The sequence below is a fragment of the Chrysoperla carnea genome, chromosome 5 (genome assembly GCF_905475395.1).
Source record: "Chrysoperla carnea chromosome 5, inChrCarn1.1, whole genome shotgun sequence".
NCBI classification, from domain to species: Eukaryota; Metazoa; Arthropoda; class Insecta; order Neuroptera; family Chrysopidae; genus Chrysoperla; species Chrysoperla carnea.
Window position 1 is genome coordinate 2,561,612 of NC_058341.1, and position 21,193 is coordinate 2,582,804.

The window sequence follows — 21,193 nt, forward strand, 5'->3', positions numbered from 1 at the left end:
AGGATCCGTTTTCAAGAGCAGGACGTTTTTAACGTTCTGCGTCCAATTCAACTGCCTTACAAGAGTTACTTCCACGTATTCAAAACTTTGAGTCTGATGTATTTCAGTTTTAAATTCAAGTGAATCGTTCATTTTGTCTGCCACAGTACTCTATATATTATATAGATAGAACTTCCCTCTACTTGTGCTGACATCTAGTTTTTAATAGCCCGTACTTCTCTCAGGAATAAAGGGTTCATTTGGGGAGCAAAAATTTATCCCCTTTTGTTATTGGGTTTTAATGATAAGGGTTCCTAACAAAGTCATTGTTTGAAGTGACTGGGTATTGTAGGTAGTTTTTAATACAGCCGAAACCAAATTATTAATTTACACATTAAAATATCAAATTTTTATTGAATATCGATAAAATAATTTACATATACGTAAATTTATATTAAAAATTATCTTACAAACTAAAAACAATAATTATTTAAAAAAAAAAACTTAAATTTAATTAATCAATTGATAAGGACCTAAATGATCCTTCCATATTTAATGAATTTGAACATTTATTATTGGTATTGTTTGAGGCAGATCGTTTTGATTCATCTACAAGCCAACGTTGTTCATCTAAAAAGTAATCACGATGGGCACGAACACGTTTTATCCATTCAGATTTTAAATCAGCAATTTTACCAACTTTTCCACCATATTCTTCTGGTAATAAGTCACGTGGCACGTATTTATCAAGAGTATTGGAATTTGGAAGATGTGAATGTATCTGAAAATTAAAGAAAGTTCAAGTTTTAAATAATTTCACAACTCTAATCCAGTTGTTCCCAAACTTTTTATGCTTGCGGTAGGCCATTTGTCAGACCCGCTACCATGCAAAGCCTGATTAAGACAGGATTTTTCTAACTTCAAAAATTTTAAAACTTACCATAGCAAGAACTTCACTTTTCATGAATGGTTTCATCAATGAAAGTAATCGATCTAAAAATGCTGATGCATTTATCACATGAATCTGCTTCAAACGTACCGGGTGTCCTTCTTGTGTATAGATCATGTATTTCTTTAATGTTGGCAACACAATACGTGATAAATGTCGTAACGTTAAACCAGCCATATCAAAAATTGGTACTTCACCAGCTGGAAAATCTTTTTCGGATATTAATCGTACATCGGCTACCATTAAAAATGTTTTTACAGCATCGTTGAATACAAATTTATCTGGATTTGTATCGGCCAAACGATATATAAATACTTTGTAGTTTTCTGGTGTTGTTTTTGGTAACGGAATCATATCGCTGCAAAAAATACATAAATGAAATAACTGAACAATTTTTTGATAGTAATTTACGGACCATATAATGATGACAGGTATGGTTAGGTTAGGTTAGGTTAGAGTTGCTGTCCTGGGGTGGGACACACTTAGACCATAGGGTCCGTTGTGAACCAATTTTCGCCTCTATATCGGAAAGGATTGAAAAAGTATATAAGTTTTGGACAGAATGAAGGAAATTTACTTGAGGCTAACATATCGAAAGGTTTAAGGTTTTTCGCAATGGTTCAACATACGACACACTTTGAAGATTTACTTTTTTTGGCCTTAGCAGGCACTATCCTACACTGATTCTCTTCGGGATTGGACACCCAAAATTACTTTCATTCTCGGTACAAGTTCCTATCATAAATTTTACAAAATATAATTCTTACGTTATTTTAAATATATTTTCAACTTCTGGACTTTCTGGATCTCGATTACTAAATATTTCTGGCGCTTGTGATCGTACAGTAAAACATAAATCAATTGTGTTTTTTGTTTTCTCCAAACTATGATGACAACTATACAAAAATCGACGAATTAATTGATCATCTAAAAAAGAAAATAAATAATTAACAAAATTATTAACTAATAAAATACCACTTAAGTATGATTAATAATACTTAAGTGGTATTTTTTGAAACACTTTGTGTGAATTTTCATTTTAAAAAGTGGTTTCCTTTTGTTTCGGACAGTTTGTTGAAAATTGAAGAACAAATATTTTGTATCTTTGCCCAAGTTATTACTGTCTGTCCGAAACAATAATGAATCGTAATTGAAATGAAAATGTCTATTATTTACTTGCGGGCCGTGTTTTTGAGATACTTTGTATAATTTTTCTTCCTAAGGTACTTACCCATACTTTTTGGAAGGTGTGGTTGTTTTTGTAGCCATTGTTTAATTAATTCTACATCATTTTCGACATCATTTAAATTTACCTGTTCAGGCATTTTTCAGGTAATTCTGGAAAATAAAAATAAAATATTAGTATTATTATTTTTGCTTTAATATTTTTCTTTTTTTAAAAGTCTAGACAAAAATAACTCAGTACTTTTGCAAAAATAAAATTGCATGTATCTTTAAAAAAAAAGTATGTGATTAAATTATTAAATAATATATAATAAGAAATGACGAAATAAAAAAACACGCAAAAGGAAATCGCAAATTATAATTATTTGACGAAAATGGATACTTTAAAGTGTTCCGTATCCAAATTATTATTCTAATTGAATAATTTTTATTTTCACTCCGAAAAACAAAATAAAATTTTAGTTTCAACAGCCGTACAAATTATTCGAGATTAATTTGAAATTTTTTAAGGTATTTCTAACGACAAATGACTAAAAATAGTTTTGGTATCTAATATTTTGAAATACAAAAGTCTGACATTCAATTGGATACGATTTTTATAATATTTGGGTCAAAATGACCATAGAAAATTATTTTTGTGGCAATCGGACACAAAAAATGTTTTTTTTAAAGGGGTACGCCTTAAAAAAATTGGGAAAATTCGAATAATATTTTTTGATTGAAAATATGAATTTGAGCTAATTTTGAACCTGTTTATGCAAAAAGAAAAAACATTACCTTACGGCGCTTTCCAAAAAGAAAACATAAGAAAACTTTGGTTTTTGACGCTTTTTCTATATTTTTAGAGCATTATTTTTACGTTTACGTCATACAAATTGCCTAGTTTACGATATTATTAGAGCATTTTCTTATATTTACGTCATACAAATTGCCTAGTTGACTAGTTGACTAGTCAGTTTATTAAAGTGACAACCGAACCACTTTAATAAATCTAGAATTTCCTAAATTTTATTGTATTTTAGCAAAAATTTCTTTGAGGTACGGCCAAATACGAAGACGTACGTCGAATATCAAACACCAACGAAAATCGACAAATGCCAAATAGTAAATAAGATCGCAAAATGAATATAAATCATTCATTATGCGATGCAGATGTTAAATACCCATTTGACACTAGTCTATTTTCCGCGTTGTATGCGGTGTTCCCCTTCGTGTCTGGCCACAAAATTACACCACCACAAATTTAAAACAAAACAAATTAATAATAATTGGATAAATATTCCATAAAAAAAAATGTAATCATTGTTATTATTTATTGATTGTAGTAAATATTCTTCCATGACGTTAAAATCTTATATATTATTACTCCAGCAAGTTTTTTCCTGCCCTACTCTTATATTCCTTATTACCTTTTTTAATCTGTCCAAAACGCGGCCATCCAATTTGATGACGTAATATGGGTATCATTATACTAAATAACACAAATAAGTTTGACAGATATATTCATAGACATCTGATTATAATAAATATAAATACTTATTATCTATGTGTATACCCAGCTGTCTACACTGAACTAATTGATGGTCTATGACATCACAGCAGGGCTTACCCGCGTTTTAGGTCACGTGATATACAGTTTAAAAATTACGATTTTTAATTTTAATAAAAGAAAAATGTGCTTTTATGACTCGAAATCAGAATATTTAAGTATATTTTTACATAAATTTTAACTTTTTTGCAAATTTCATGTTTTATTTTTGACTAACGATAATACACTATTCAGTACGGGTCGAACTAGTTGTAGATTAGTTCATACCTACCTAACAATTTTTTCGTTTCCAAAATAATTTAGTTCATTGGAATTCCCCAATTCTTTACATTTTTTTTTTAATTACAGAATTATATAATTTGTTGTTTTGGTTAAGTTTTTTTTTTTTGTAAATTAAAAATAAATTTCTTTAACCAAGACATTAATTACAATTTATTACAAAAACGTGATTCTTTTTTTGAAGTTGAATGCCAAAAAAGTACCAGTGTGTGAATGATGAATCCAAACACAATTTTTTTTATACCATGTATATATGTAATATTCAAGGTATACTAAGTTTAGTCCCAAGTTTGTAACGCTTAGAAATACTGATGCTACGAAAAAAAATTTGGTATAGGTGTTCATAAAATCACCTACTTGGTCCATTTCCGGTTGTCTGTCCGTCTATCCGTCTACTCAAAAACGAAAAAAGTTATCAAGCTGAAATTTTTATAGCGTACTCAGGACGTAAAAAGTGGGGTCAAGTTCGTAAATGAGAAACATAGGTCAATTGGGTCTTGGGTCAGTAATTTTGACCCAGCGAAAACGATGCCCATGGTTAAAATGCTCTCAGATTTATTGGTTTCAAGATTTCAACCACATAGTAGTGAAATTCAGCGAAATTATTATATTTTCGGACTCAAAAGTTTAACATTCAAATGATAGACACGGTTTTTTTTGGTAATATTTGGGTCAAAATGAATAAAAAAAGAGTAGATTTTATAAAGAAAACAAAACTAGAATGACAATTGTTTGTCATAAATGACTTTCACTTAAATAATTATTATATTAAATAAATTCAAATTATTATTTATTAGTAATTTAAAATGTTGGTGTTTTATATTTGTTTATAATTCATAAACCTACAATTTATATATATTTTTATTTTATTTAATTATTTAATTATTATGTCATTTTTTTTCTGTAGTATGTATTTCTACAGACAACACAAAAAATTATATTATTTAAATAAAATAACCGACAATTTTGTTATTTTTTTTTAATAATTTCCCGGTTTTGATACAATTTCTTATGTCATAAACATTTTTACATCTAGGACATGAAATATTGCAATATTTTTTCTTGTTCTTTCGCTCGTTTTAAAACATAAATAATTTTTTTCCCCAAATAGTATCTTGAAACTTTCTATTTTCATCGAATTATGAATTTTCCAAATTTTTTCAACCTATCTCAAGATCTTCAGCCCTGAGAATATCTCTCATCACGAGTGTAAACATGTAAGAGCAAGAGAATCTTAACTTCTTAACGAATTGTACGCTAGCTGTGTATAACTCGATAGCTAAAATGTTAGAGAGCTGGGCTGTAAAGCCAGAGGTTGTGAGTTCGATCCTCGTTCGAGTATAATTTTTTTTTCTCTTTTAATGTCAAAAATATTAAAATTAATTGACGCATTAAAATGTAATTTGTAATAAAAGAAAAAAATTTGACATCTAACATCATTAATTAATGATTGAAGATTGTATTTATCATGATCAGTGATCAGTCATAATCAATAATCAAGTTCGCACATGTGAATGCATTTTCCTCCTGACGATGGTACGTGTGCAAATCATTAAAAAGATAAAATAAAATTGATTACAAAAGACGGATAAAATATAATTTTATTTCATTTATCATATCCAAGGTTTTTTGATGTGATTTCCAAGTCATAACTATTTAAAATAAATTATTATGCTTTTTTCAAGAAGTTTGCACACCTTATTTTAGTTCAAAAGTGTATCCAAAGTTTACAAAACTTGAGGGGGGGGGGTTGTTACAGTAATCTAATAGGTTACTTCAATCGAGACCCTTGGTCGTGAACTTGAATTCGGGTCAAAGCCATGGGCACAGGCGAACTTTTGGCTAAAGTATTTTTCTGTAGGTATCGTGCTTTCTTATCGATTAGGTACAATAGTGGTAAATTTTTAAGTTGCATTTCCTATGAAAGTTAACGATTTTCGAAAAAATATTCTAATAAAAAATGTTAGTTTTTTATGAGGATCAACTTTCTAATTTAAAGTCTTATTCTAATCTCTTACCTTTTAGCATTTAAATTGACTATTATTACTTAGTCTCTACTTAGTCCCATTTGCTTGTAGTGTTCGTACACCCTTAAGTATTTATTACAAATATTTAAATGAAACCCGTTAAAAATTTAGCAAAAAAATAAAGTTTTAAGTTCAATTATATCAATCAATGCTTCGGAACAGAATTAAATTTGAATATCTGAATTGCTTTTGATAATTTTATCAATAAATTGGATATTTAAAGCTAAACTGCAGTTTTTTAGATAAATTAAAAAGCGTACCAAAGCATTTGTTAACGAACTAGACGAACCGAAATTCGAGATTTCTTATTTCTACATACTTTATTTTTTTAATTTTATAATTCACATATTAAATTATAAATAATCAGAATCGGTAATTAAAGGAGATACTTTAAGCAGATAAAATTTTAATATGTACTATTAATTTTTTTTCTCAGATAATTTTATTATTTTAAAATTGGGTAATTTTATAGCCGGTAGTACCGATTATTATTTGATAAGATCTTTTTACTAATTATTTTACAATAAAAAATATAATTGTTTTATTTAATTAAGGTCCGTTCCATTTGACTGTTCTCTTCGAAATTTGTAATAAAAATCTATTGTGGGCAATACAAAACTCAAGGACGTAGCCAAAAGATTGAGGGAGGAAGTAAAGCTTCTTTAGGAGACCCAAAAATAGAATTTATTCTAAAGATTTATAATTTCCTCTCGAAAGATCGAATTTTATAAGCAATGGCTGCAGAATATTTTTTCCTTTGCGAATTGAACGAATTTGATTTTTCTTACTTTTAGAATATTCTGTATTTTTCAATTATAAATTTTATCTGTTCACAATCTTGCCCCAAAAAAAATTCCCGTTATTTGTCCATTTTTAATTAAATGATGAAAAGAGTATTCTACTATTTTTGAAAAAGTACTTCAAAATGTTGATTTTGCTAATAAAAAGCCATCAAAAATTTATTTCGGAAAAATACACACGCTTTCTTGCCAAAAACTTAAATTAAATTTTAAACTGTCAAAAACGCGGGCATCCAATTTGATGACATAATATCGGTATCATAACACGAAATAACATAAATAAGTTTGACAGATATATTCATAGACATCTGATCATAATAAATATAAATATTTATTATCTATGTATACATTATACCCAGCTGTCTACACTGAACTAATTGATGGTCTATGGCTAATACCGATATGACATCACAGCAGGGCTTGCCCGCGTTTTATTTTAAAAGAAAAATGTGCTTTTATGACTCGAAATCAGAATATTTAAGTATATTTTTATATAAATTTAAACTTTTTTCAAATTTCATAATTTATTTTTGACTAACGATAATACCCTATTGATTTTTCCAAAATTATGTATAGAAAAAAGAGCTACGTTTTCTGGAAGAAAGTATTTGCTAATAAAAAGTTATTGAATATAGTTAAGTACCGATTTTCAAGTATTCTCTAACTAATCGGTGCAATAAAGGAGCAATAAAATTTGAAAGTATGACATGAAAAACAACGATTATAATTTAATGTTTTGTATTTTTAATAATTAGTATTGCCATAAATTTTTAATATTATAAAATTATAGTGTTCTTTTGCTATGTGCGTTCATTAGAGTAAAATAAATAAAAGTATTCTTAATAGTACGAGCGCCATGACAATTTTCGACAAAAAGGCTTGACTTTTTTTTTTATATGAAGTTGGACTAAGTCGAAATCAATTCTGAAATAGATGGATGGATGATATGTTTACATGGTCCCGCTGGCACCATCCTAAATTCGACACAGGTAGGATGTATAGAAAAATAATTTTCGCCTCATAAGACCTAAAAACTTAAAATAAACGTAGGTCGTATCGAGGACATTAGCTAGTATAATTATAATAATTAATGAAGTATCATCATAAAAATAAACAATAAAATTGTTTAATGGAGAAGGTAATTGTTAATTGATTCAGGAAAAAAGTTTAATTTTTTTTTAAACACATTTACACCTCCTGTTAAGTGTTTCATAATTATCTATAAAGGTTGTAATTAAGCACAAATGTAAATAAATTATAGGTTAAATAAAATTTTTTTTTAAACATACACTTTATTGCCATAAAACGTGAATAGCAATTTTAATTGTTATGTAAATTTCAAAGCGTGAGGTGGTCGATATCTGTTACTAAATTAGCTAGCACCCCATGCTTTTAATTTTATATTACAATTAATATTATTATCCACTTGGTTTTTTTAGTTTTTTCAAATCTATTATTTATTTTCTTATGTTTTAGTCTCGCTAAAGATTGTATACTGTTTGGGAAACAAAGAATAATAAGATAAAATTTTAATAACGTGGGTGGGTTTCCATGTGAAGACTTTTTGCCTGAGTGGCGAGCATCCTAGCCACTACACCAGCTCATCGTTGAGATTAATATTAATATTTTTATATAACATTATTAAAGTAATAAGGCAATTTTGACCCAGCGAAAACGATACCGATGATTAAAACGTTCTCAGATTTATGGTTTTCAAGATATCACTTTCACAGTTGGGAAATTCGAATTCCAGAAACCAGAAAAATTGGATGTTTAATATTTTGAAATACATAGGTCTGACATTGAAATGAATACGATTTTTGGAATATTTGGGTCAAAATGACTTTAGAAAAATGATTTTTATGACATTCGAAAACAAAAATTTTTTTTTATAGATTTTTCGAATTTTTCTAAGAGTCATAAAATTGAAAAATTTCGAAAAATGTTTTTTATTTCCTATTTTGATAAAAACATGAATTTAAGCTAATTTTGACCCAGCGAAAACGATGCTGTTAATTAAAATGCACTCAGATTTATGGTTTTTATGATATCACTTACTATAGTTGTGAAATTTTGTAAATTTTATTTGTTAAATTTAGGCCTGCTTTAAACTACCATGTTGATTACTTTTGACGTCATTAGTAATTTTCCCAATATTCAAGATTTTTAGAAAAATTCCAAGCGAACACCTTTTTTTATTGGAATTTTAGCGGTGCATTAATTAATATGGAAAAAATTTAAATAAAAAATTCCATAATAATTTTTTTTTGTATGGACACAGAAAGTAAGAACTATCATTTTTGATTTATAAATTGTTTTTATATTACTTAAAAGACCTTGCTTTGATTTGATTCATAACAGATATCTGGTTCCAAAAAGTAAACGACCTTTACATTGAACTTGAAGCTATCTGTACCTGAACTGACTCATATATTTTTAAAAACAAGAACTGGCTACCCAATTTCTAATTATACCTGTGACATTTTTTGGTTTTTGAATAAGCACAAATTAAATTTTATGTGATTATTCCAAAATTAAAATTTTGATTTTTATACCATGTATATGAAATATATCAAGGTATACTAAGTTTAGTTCCAAGTTTGTAACGCTTAAAAATATTATATTTGGTAAAGTGTTCATATAAAATCACCTGTCGTTTATCCGTCTGTCATCTCACGATAACTCAAAAACGAAAAGAGATATCAAGCTGAAATTTTTATAGCGTGCTTAGAACGTAAAAAGTGAGGTCGAGTTCGTAAATGGGCAACATAAATCAATTGGATCTTAGGTCCGTAGGACCCATTTTGTAAACGGTTAAAGATAGAACAAAAGTTTAAATATAAAAAATGTTATAAATAAAAAAATAAACAACTTTTGTTTGAAACATTTCTTCGTAAATATCACTGTTTACCCGTGAGAGCGCAAATTGTATGTAATTATGGGAATATTAGTTATGTATGTGTGACATGTATGTATATGTGTAATGTGACAGAGTAATCAACACTGTCTATACATGGTATTTCAACAATTAACTCAGTCAACTGTTAACAACCAACACCGCCCTCTACATCGTGCTTACAGGCCTGAATATATTTATAAAGAGGACCAAAAAGAAAATGTTGAAATCATCGAATCTCGTAAAGTAAAGTTTCATTGAAATCACAATATTATCACAAACAAACAGGTGGAAAATATTTACTTTATAAAAAATTCTGTGAACTTTGAGATTTATTTGCGGTATATTGTGTACAGAAATTTCGTTTTTTTAAAATAAAAATTACGTCCTAACAAATTTTTTCTGACGCATACAATTTTTTTTTTTTTCTTTCAATAACTTTGAAATTAAATATTGATTTTTTAGAAGTGATTTTATAAATAAAAGTTGAAGAACTCTTTAATAATTATGTAAGAATTTATAATTAATATAAAAAATTGTTATTTAAATGGAATTATTTATACAGCTATAGCTTCTTTTTGTGCGTTTGTTGATTCAAATTGAAGAAAAATGGTTCTTAAAGAAAACAAATCAGTTTTATTCCAGAAACAATTATTCGATATAGCAATTTTGATACATAAAAACAAATTTGGGTAAAACTTTTCAGTCCGTTTTCGCATAAACTATACGGTTTGCGAAAAAAGGTTTCGAAAAAAAAATGTTACTTTCTTAATCAATAACAATTTTCTAATTTATAGTCTTCAACTAACGATAACCAGTTATGGAGTAAAAAGTGGACTTTTCATTGAGCTTGGCTTGAAAACATGGGTGAAGTTTTGGGTAGGATGTGTCTACCTACACACCCAAAATTTTTCACTTGAAGCATTTTTATCGATAAAAGTTATTTTTCGAAATATGACAGCTTTAAAAAGTCCATCCTATGTATACAGGGTATAAAAACACAGTTGACCCTATTTGACCATGAAGACGCGGTTCGAAATACTTCCATTCCTTCCAAAAATGAGTCGTGATTAGTATAAATATTTCGCGTTTAGTAATTATTCATTCCGTTTTCTGAAATATGAGGGTTGGAAATTTTTTAAAAAAGTTCCCGTTTCAGTGGATAAGCATTGACAGGAAAAAAAAAAGATTAAATTTATTAATCGGAATGTTTTGGCGTGCTAAAACTATGGAGATTCCATTGTTTAGGAAAAGTAGTGAAAATTTTAAACAGTGTTTTGATAAACTTGTGTGATATAGAGGTCGATATTTAATTTGCATTTCTGCAATAAAACCCTGTATTACTATTTTTGAATGTAAATGATTTCAATTTTTCCTTAACTTGTTTCATTTTAATTAAATAAATATTATGAAAATTATTTTTTATTTCTTAATTATGAATTTCCTGAAGACGAAATAATTGTATTCGTCTTGGAAACATAAATCAAATATTAACTAAAAAAATGTACGTGCATTTCTAAACGTAATAATGTACGTGCCTCTCTGAACGTAGATCTAAGATCAAATGTGCATAAGAAGATCACCACCTGGATGATTCCATGAAAAAGTCTACCATGAATGGAAAAAAATATTGATAAAAAAATAAAAAAAATTAATTGCCAAGTTTACGATATTTTTAGAGCAATTTTTTACATTTGTGTCATGAAAGTTGCCTAGTTGACTAGTCACATGACAGCGAATCACTTTAATTTAGTTATAAAGTTTTAATTTCTAAGTTACTGTCTATAAAATTGGTTGAACGATATTATTTATCATAAAAGCAAAATTATAGAAAATAAATTTTGCTATATAATTTAATATTATTGGTTTGCTTTCTAAGAGTTATAATCAACATGAATTGTTCATTTCAAAACGCACGATTCTGTTATTAATGAAATATTGAATTTGGTTTTACGTATATGTTTTCGTAACTTGTTTTCAATTAAAACTATAATTGAAATTGAATTTTCAAAATTTTATTTTTCAAATTGCAATACAATGGCATCTATAAAATAATTACTATAGTTTTGTAATTTTGTAAATATCAAAACTATTATCTTGTGTAAAATAAATAAAATACCAAAAAAAACCAATTAAATTCTATACGTAAAAAAGTATTTATACAATTGCAATGACCTGACCCAAATTTATAATGCAATTATATTTCGTCGACTTGAAATAAAAGCCACGTATTTCATAAAAAATTTTATGATAAAAATAATTTAATTATACGTAGAATAAAAATTCTGAATCTTTTTTGAATTATTTGAAACATTGTTCGAAAAATTTTGCATTTTTAAACTTTTTTAGGGGTTTTGGGCCCTTTTGGGAAAATAATGGTTTTGTTGCTGGGTTGTCATTCAAAAAACCTGAGTTCGAAACAAAAATTTTAATCTAGTATCTTAAAACAGAATTGCCTGGTCGGAATTTCGAATTTTCATATTTTTTTCTAGTCAGATTCGGATTCAGTCACCTCGAAAACTGTCAGGACAACATACTTTTTTTTATATATCTTAATTTTAATTTCCTTTTTTATTATCGGGGGGTCGAAGTAGAGATTTCGGCTAAAAATTACTAGTGATAATAAATCCTTTATTATCAATGTTTATTCTTTATCAGACAATTTTAATTTAACTTCGATTGGTTAATTAATTTTTCTAACAATTGTCATAAATTTTTCTGAATAAGAAAATTTAATAAATTCGTAGAAAAATTTCAATGTTTTGTGGTCCAAAAAAGTAAATAATTAATTAAAAAAAAATATAATTAATTGAAGTATCAGAAAAATCGTCTCTAGAATTGCTCAAAAATTAATTATTTTTTCCATAAAATAATAAAAAAATTACAAAAAAAAATCAATTTTACAACCGATTTCACAAAAAAATTAATAAAATTATAAATAAATAATAATTCGATTTGAATAAAAATAAAAAAAAAATTTTAACGATTTAAAATGATTTTTCCGCCCGAAATAGTTTTAAAATTCGGGAAAATCGTTAAATAATTAAAAAAAAATTAAATTAATAAAAATAATTAAGTAAATAAATACCTGCAAAATAAACAATAATAAGTAAAATTTGTAAACAATAAAAAAAACAAAACAAAACAAATAAGTCGACGCTGTGTTTATTTGACCCAAAAACTATCGTGGTTTAATTAGAAAAGACTGTACTTTCTTAAACACTGGCTCACAAACAACTGTGAATTCTTATGGATATTACATCTACTGATATATAGCGCTTGCATATGCACGAAGAAGCTTACAATCAAGCAAGCGAACGAACGGCATCAAGCGATGATTATGAGATTATTTTAAAAGATCTTTGTTGGAAATATTAAGCATAAAAGAATATCTATCTATCAAAACATCAGCGCGTTTTGTTTAAATAATCAACTTATTTACATTTGTTAATAATAATTTTTACAAAAGAACATGTCTTATTGTAAAATCAAATTGCTTGCATAGTATTCATAGATGTTCATATTTTAAATTGGATTACCAGCAACGAAGTAACAAAAAATACAAAAAATAAAATGAAACAAGTGAAAACAAACAATTGACTGAGTTAATTGTTGAAATACCATGCATAGTCAGTGTTGATTTTTTTATCACATAACACATACAAACATGTGACACATACATAACTGATAATCAAGTATAGTGCATATTATAAAATTTCCGCCTAATTGGCGCCCTCACGGGTAGACAGTGATGTTTACGAAAAAATGTTTCAAGCAAAAGTTGTTTAATTTTTTATAAGGAACTTTTTTTACATTTAAACTTTTGTTCTATCTCTAACGGTTTACAAGATGGGTCCTACGGACGAAAGACCCAATTAACCTATGATGCTCATTTACGAACTTGACCTCAATTTTTACGTCCTGAGTACGCTGTAAAAATTTCAGCTCGATATTTTTTTTGCTTTTGAGTTATCGTGTCCACAGACGGACGGACGGACAACCGGATATGGACTAATTAGGTGATTTTATGAACACCTATGACAAAATTTTTTTCCTAGCATCATTATTTTTAAGCGTTATAAACTTGGGACTAAACTTAATATACTATGTATATTTCATATATGCATGGTATAAAAAGGAATTTATTCTCTAAATTTAATATTTTCGTTTAAGGACAGTCCGAAAACAAATGAGTGTATGAAAGTATTTGAGACTTACGTTTCAATTCTGAGGGTGGATTCTTTTAGAACTCTAGAAGGTTAAATTCATCACTTTAAATGTATTTTACGGAAAGAAGAGGGCTGCATGTTATAATTTTCTTTATAGGAAAATATTTGTCATGATTTTAACCAATGAATAGTGGTTTTCCAAATTAATATTAAGAAAATTAGCCTTGTTTTATAATAAAGCATATCTTTAAGTAAGTTAGGTTAGGTTATATTGGCTGTCCACGAAGGACACACTTAAGCTATAGAGTTCATTGTGATACCATATATGTGTTTTACCATCTTTCCGCTGATAATTTCATTTATGACAACTATTCTATTTAGTCCATCACAACTATTAATTAAATTAATTTTGTTGCGACGGCAGGAATCGAACCCGCTACCCTAAGCATATCACGGACGGAATTGATTAATAAGTAAGAAACGCAAACTTTATTTGGTCCCAGATTCAATTTAAAATCATAAATCCTGCATAAAGAAAGATATTCGTAGTTTAAAAACACTCTTGAACGCAACTTCCATTAGCATGTAGTGTCAGTCACATTTAAATGGAAGAGAGCGATCTAGTTTTAAGTATGAACATCAATGTTTTGCATCTTGATTGTAGGTAGTAAGTAAATAATAAGTAGTAAAATATTAAATATTTACAACAAATCTAATCAATATAAAATATAATCACTTTTAAAATAAAATTATTTTATATTTTCACTTAAAAATTATTATTAAATACATATAAACTTTCTATTTATTTACTGATTATATTTCATTTAATAAAATTACTTACTTATAGAGATCTTTTAGAGATATTACCTTGCAGTTTTATTATTATGACGACGGGTCTTCTTTATTTCGTTAAAAGTTGTTGAGGTGTTACAGAAAAAAACATCATTTAATTAAATTTTCTAAAAATTGTCTGAAACTAATGCAAATTACCGTAAATTAACATTGGTTCGTATGGGAATTAATAAAATTACGAATTTTTTGCAGTTTTTCCTATGATTTAATCTTACAGTTTTTCCTAAATATTATGTAATTTTCAGTAACAATTATTTTTTATACCCAGTATGAAATATCTATCAAGGTATAATAATTTTAGTCCCAAATTTATCACACGTAGAAATATTGATGCTACTAAAAAAATTTTGGAGTAGGAGCTTATTAAATCACCTAATTATTCCATTTTCGTTTGTCCGTTCGTCTGAATACTTCTTAACATGCTTAGAAATATTTTCTCAAAATTTTAATTTTTTCTTTATCACTTCTACAACCTTTCAAGTATTCTTTATCATTGATTGAGCTATGATTATTTTGAGCTATGATTATTATTTTAAGTTTTAATTTTTTGGTGTGGAAGCCTAATTTGAGAATAAAATAAAGCCCATTTTACTTGCTTATCTATTAGAATGCCCTTTATAGACAAATTCCGATACCTTGATGGTAAGTTTATTGAAAACAAGTGAAGTTAACAAAATTTAAAAAAAAAAAACCCCGAAAATTTTTTCTGTTCTTTTAAACAGTTTTTCTAAGTTTTTCCTTCAAATATCGGCAGTTTTCTACTTTTTAATTTTTTATATTTCTAGTGGTTAACTAGATTTTCGATAGATGTCTATATTTTCTTAAAACTATTGTGTTTTTTTTTCTTCGAAATTCGCTTCTTGCTAAACCGAGTGATAGCTTTAAGTATACCTAACTACCAGGCGATCTTTATTCTTACATTCAATATCTTCGTGACGTTGCCTGGGTTTTTCTTACACCACATATAAACATTTTCAATAACTAAAATTAAAGTTTTATAAACAACAATTTATTTAAATTATGGATGTATTTTATTTGTTATAATCATATATAATATTAACAATAACAATAACAATAATTATTGTTATTACTTCGTTTTATTATTATAAATTAAAACTTTGTACGAACACACAAACATAACATAACATAATAATAATAATAATCATTTAATTTGTTTATAATTATTTTATTGTTTATAATATTAACCATTTGGGAATTAAATTTACTGTTTTAAATTATTTATTTATAGTGTTATTACTATAAAATGTTGTATAAGGTTTACCTATAATCTGTGCTGGTTATTTTAACAAATTTTAATATATTATTTTATTTGTATCTATAAGTTGGGTCTCGATAATCGAAACACTTGTCCACCCGCACTTTTCATATCGCTGTCTACCAATCTATAGTTAAGCAATCAAAAAATAACTTAAACAAGAGTTGCAGACTTTGATGGGAGACATCATGTTCTGATATCAGATTGGACCTAGTTGTTCGGGTTGTTTTAATAGTCAGTTTAGATCCTAAGGAGGTCAAAGATAGGAAATCACTTTAAATTAGAAAGTTGATCCTCATTTCGAAGTCATTATTGCATTTAATCGAAAGAAAATACTCTAGTTTTAGAAACAATTTTCGACAAAAGTTATCAAGGAAAAGAAACGTAATTCATTTTTGTTAATAACTTTTAAGCCCAAGTAAATTTACCATTTGAAGATCAAGGTGACCAAAAGACCTTCGGAATTTCAGATCAAGATCGTTCGATGACTTATGACTCGATGACGATGACTTTTTTTTGTCTTCTTTGTAATTAAAAATGTAGGGTAGCTCATAAGTGAAATATAAATAACAGGCGAATAGAAATTTGTGCACTGTTTGGTGGTGGCCCGTTCTAAATTAAGTCGAGCTTCGAATTCACCCCATGGATCTTACATGTACATGCCTCCGAACTAACACCTACGATTATTTTTATCCTTGTAAAAAAAAAAACATGTTTCATGGTGAAAAAATGAAATTTTTTAAAAATGAAGAATAATGGTGTTTTTTCCCTATCATATTTTAGTCATAATTTTTCTGAAAATTTAAACTTATGCTCAGTATCGAAAGTCAACGGGTTAAAGGGTCATGGATGGGTGGAGATTTTCCTATAAATCCGTTCTATTAGTCCCAGTATACGATTAATTTTTCCAATTACATTTGGGTTTTTTCATTCCAGGGCAAAAAAAAACTTTTTCCTACGTTTTTCTGGATTTGGAGGAAGTCTTTTTTTGCGGTGTTAACTTCTAGGCCTCTTGATATATCTGTATATTTTATATCGGGGAAAAATGTATTTTTGTGGTTTTTAAGGCTTTTCCCACCTCTAAATTGATCTTGAGGATTAAAAATTTATCTGAGAATTGAGCTGATATTAAGAAAATGCTTTTGGTAGTGTCAATTAGTTTGAAAAAAAAACATGGAAAAATCCCATTTCATTAAAAAGTAACTAATCATAAAAAGCATTTAATGTAGGGGAAATATAACCTTAGTGATGGTGTTCTGGTACTCACGAGCTTTTTACCAACTTAGACAGGAAAACAAATTTATTTTCGCCTTTGATTGAAAATGTAGGTAGGTAGCTCATAAATGAAATACAAATAACAGGAGAATAGAAAAATATTTTCAATCAAAAAAATATTTTATTTATCAATCAATCTACACCACAAACGCCAAGTTAAGGGTTTATAACAAATAACCCTCTCCCAAATTGAAGTCAGTATTCCCTCCCCAAACCAGTTCATTCATCAACAGATTCTTTTTATAACAAATATACTATTTTTAGGTCTAGAGCGAGGTAGAGCATTTGATAATTATGTCAAAACGGATATTTGAGTGACTATGGGTGTATAGGGGGGAGTGAAAATCATCTTCATTACCCAAAATGCCCTGTTTTGCTCACTTCTTGGACCAAAAGCAAGATACGACCATGCGAGGACAACCTTAAAAAGTATACGATCTCGACTAAAGCGGTTGTTAGGACAGAATCTTGCAAAGAACCTCTATAGTTTTCAGCCCTTTTGAAATGATAAATACAGGGTGGTTTTTTTTATTATATTTTTAAATTTTCGACCATTTTGGTGCTTTGTAGATTTTCGTGTTTTGTGGACAAGCGACAAGTGAAAATATCCCGGTGAACAAAAAATGACAAAATATTTGATAGACCTGATGGCTCTAGACCTAAAACTTTCCATAATAAATACGAATTTTTTTTTTGTAAATAATAAATCACTCGTAACAAATTTCTAGCCCTAATAGTACACACATTTTTTTCCGCCACAAATAATAGGTTGTATGCATGAATGCGAGAGTACATTCAACCCTATTTTTACTTCTGGTGTGTGTTATTAATCAAATCGTGATCAATAATATTTTTTTGCTGTTGTTGTAGTACTCTTTTGTTGTAAAAAAAAGGTAGTTAACACGTTATAATAATCAGGATGCTATGTTAAATCCAGAGATGTATTCGGGATGCTGGAAGAATACTAGGAGGGTTGTGCATAGAAACCCCAACCCGATAGATTTTGGTTTAAAATTCTTTTAGAAAATGTTTTTTTACTCAAGTTTCTTCGGTTGTTTGTAGTTTTCTTCGATTGTCATTGTTAGGTGAAAGAAAAAGAGTTTCATCCCCTTCGTGAACAGACTTTTAATGGACTTCCCCATGGCAATACGGACCTGTATTCTTGTAATATTTGATAATTACATGAATAAATGACCATGTACATATGCTATATATTATTTTCATTGTTTTTATGTTGTTTGTAAAATAAATAAATTCGATTTAAAACATTTATTTTTTTTCAAAAAATTGTCCATTTTCAACTTTCTTCTCTACTATATAAATTACATTTCTGTATATAAAGTTGCCTATTTAACACAATATTATGTTTTTTTTCATACCATATAAATTACATACATGTATTAAAGTTGCATATCTAACACAATTATAATGATAACATAATAAGGAAAATATAGACTGAGCATTATATCGAAGATCAACAGTGGGATCTTAGATCATTATTAAGGAAGCTTTGGATATCCGAAATGTAAAATTTTCCATTTAATTTGTTCCTTTTTATGTCAAATGAGGTGAAATTCGATATGTAGGGTTAATTAGTAGACAGAACAACATTATGAAAGCGGAAGTATAGTTTTTTCGAAGTTTTTATGGTTTTACATGTCCAAATTGAGCTAGAGACCTGTAAATTTTTATGTAGATTGTGTAAATGTCAAGGATCTGCCTTTCTGTCAATTTGTATCCTCTTTTTATGTTGTACTATCATGTTTTTTGAGCTTCATACGATTTATACCTCCATGGCCCCTCAAAATTTAGTGTTGTGCGAAATGTCAAAGTACCATGCTTCCAATTCTCCTTCCCGGTGTTTTATATAAAGCTTGGTATCTTGGTATCTCACACAACACTAAATTAACTTACATGCAAATTTTATACATTCTAATTCATAATGAGTTGAAAATATTTCCTTAGTGATGGAGGTTTACTGCTCATTAGTTTTTTTTCCATACCATTTGAACTACATTTATGTATATAAAGTTGCCTATCTAACATGAATAATATAATAATTTAAATATGGATAATTTGATGTTTGTGGTGAAATGAGAGTAAATAATTATTTGTAGTAAGCGATATTTGTGATTAATATAGAGATCATAATTGTTATCAGATCTGTTTATATCGTTGATCATAACAACAAAGCTCTGATCACGTAAATAATTTTAATTACCACCACTTTGTGGTTGTTATTATTACAAAATTTTGATTTATTATATTAGTTTATGTATTAGGATCACATAAATGATTGGTCTCGTTACTAAAATGTAGAAATGTGGCCGCGGGTAGTAGTAAAATTTATATTACACATTTACAGTTAGTATTTTTAACATGCTAGTATAGGGAAGTTTTTGTAATCGGTCTGGAAATCAAAATCGAAATGTTCAGCATATCTTTACGCGTTATGATCAGACACATTATATGTTCAGGTGAGAATTGGGTGATTCCATGAAAAAGTGTACTGTGAATGGGGAAAAAATTTTCTGTTTTTGATGGTAAAATACTTTAGTATGGTATCAAAACAGTACTTTTACATTTTTATAGCATTTAGTTTTCTAAGTGGCCAAATAAAATTTTTACTACGTAATAATTTTCCATGAGAAGAAACAGCGTATTTACCTAACCTACTAAGTTACACATCTCGGTTAACATATAATAATTAACATTGCACTGTTTTAGGCTGTTATGAAACGTAATTTTCACCATTTAAGTTGAATGTTTGGACCATATGGATCGCACTCACATATGAATAGCTTATTTTTTCTATAGTCGGTTGAAAAAAATACAACCTGTTTATATATAAATAATATCAATTTCTATATTGTGGCGTCTAGTAAAACTTTTTAGAAAGTTTCTCGAACTACTACGATCCAGAAGCTCTTATACAAACATTTATTTCTACACAGACTTCGAATGGTAAAATTTACTTATTCACCTCTTTAAAACACTATGCTAGTTACTATCCAGAAAGTAGGTATTCTAGTTTAGTAGAAATAGAGGAAATTCGAGGATTTTTCGAGCTATTTCGAGCTCTATATAAAATAAAATGCTAGAAATGTATTAGGAGAATATGTTTCAGACTTAGAATATTTCAAAAACAAAAACAACCCCATCTCTGTCTTTTTCTTCATATATGAATTGTAATATAATATTGAATGAAATACCAACCCCTCTTCTCTTTCGCTTTATTGTAATAAATAAAACAATTCCTTTTTCATCCCCCTTTGGTACAATTATGTACAGTAAAAACTGTTTAAGAAAATGTCAATAATATTTGTTAACCTGTATAAAAAAATAAAAACTTTCTAATATCTTTCTCTTTGATCGATAACTTGGCGCAAGAAAATAATTTTAAGGGAATGAGTGACTCAAATCGTGATTAAATTCGATTGACGTACGTTTTGTAAAATCATTAAATTTGATTTAAAACATTAGTAAATTTTCTAAATAATTGTTCATTTGACTTCTTCTTTTCTACCACATAGATTACATGCCTGTATATAAAGTTGCCTATCAAACATCATTATATGCTTTTTTACACGATTTAAAGATGATATTAAGAAAACTTGTTGTTTTGGTGCTTTCCGAGTAGCATCCTTAAGGATTTAAATAGATTTCACTGTAATTTAAATGTAAGAATGAGTTATATCGTGTTTAGTTCATGTAAGTATCAATGGTATGGGGGGATTTGTTTTTAATTTATTTGTTGTTATAGTATTCGTATGTACTCGAACAAACCTACATTCTTTATATACCTAGAAGAGCTAGAAACACCACTGCGTTGTATATAAATAGCTCTTTTCTAAAACCATTTTGTGGTGGACTATAACAACACCACGTTGACTGCTACAATATTATAATATTTTACATTATCCCGCTTGTACCCTTCTCACCCACCCACCTATCTAT

At 28.0% G+C, this 21,193-nt stretch overlaps 1 protein-coding gene across 1 annotated transcript; it reads right to left on the reverse strand.

Annotated features, from left to right (window-relative positions):
• Positions 1-493: 493 nt before the first annotated feature.
• On the reverse strand, positions 494-12,981 carry LOC123299854 (alpha-tocopherol transfer protein-like). The gene is made up of 5 exons (XM_044882247.1): positions 12,753-12,981; positions 2,160-2,266; positions 1,696-1,855; positions 920-1,286; positions 494-760 (listed from the first exon to the last, which is right to left on the reverse strand). Exons 2-5 carry the CDS (start codon positions 2,251-2,253, stop codon positions 494-496), a joined length of 888 nt encoding a protein of 295 aa, XP_044738182.1. The 5' UTR covers positions 2,254-2,266; positions 12,753-12,981.
• Positions 12,982-21,193: the final 8,212 nt, after the last annotated feature.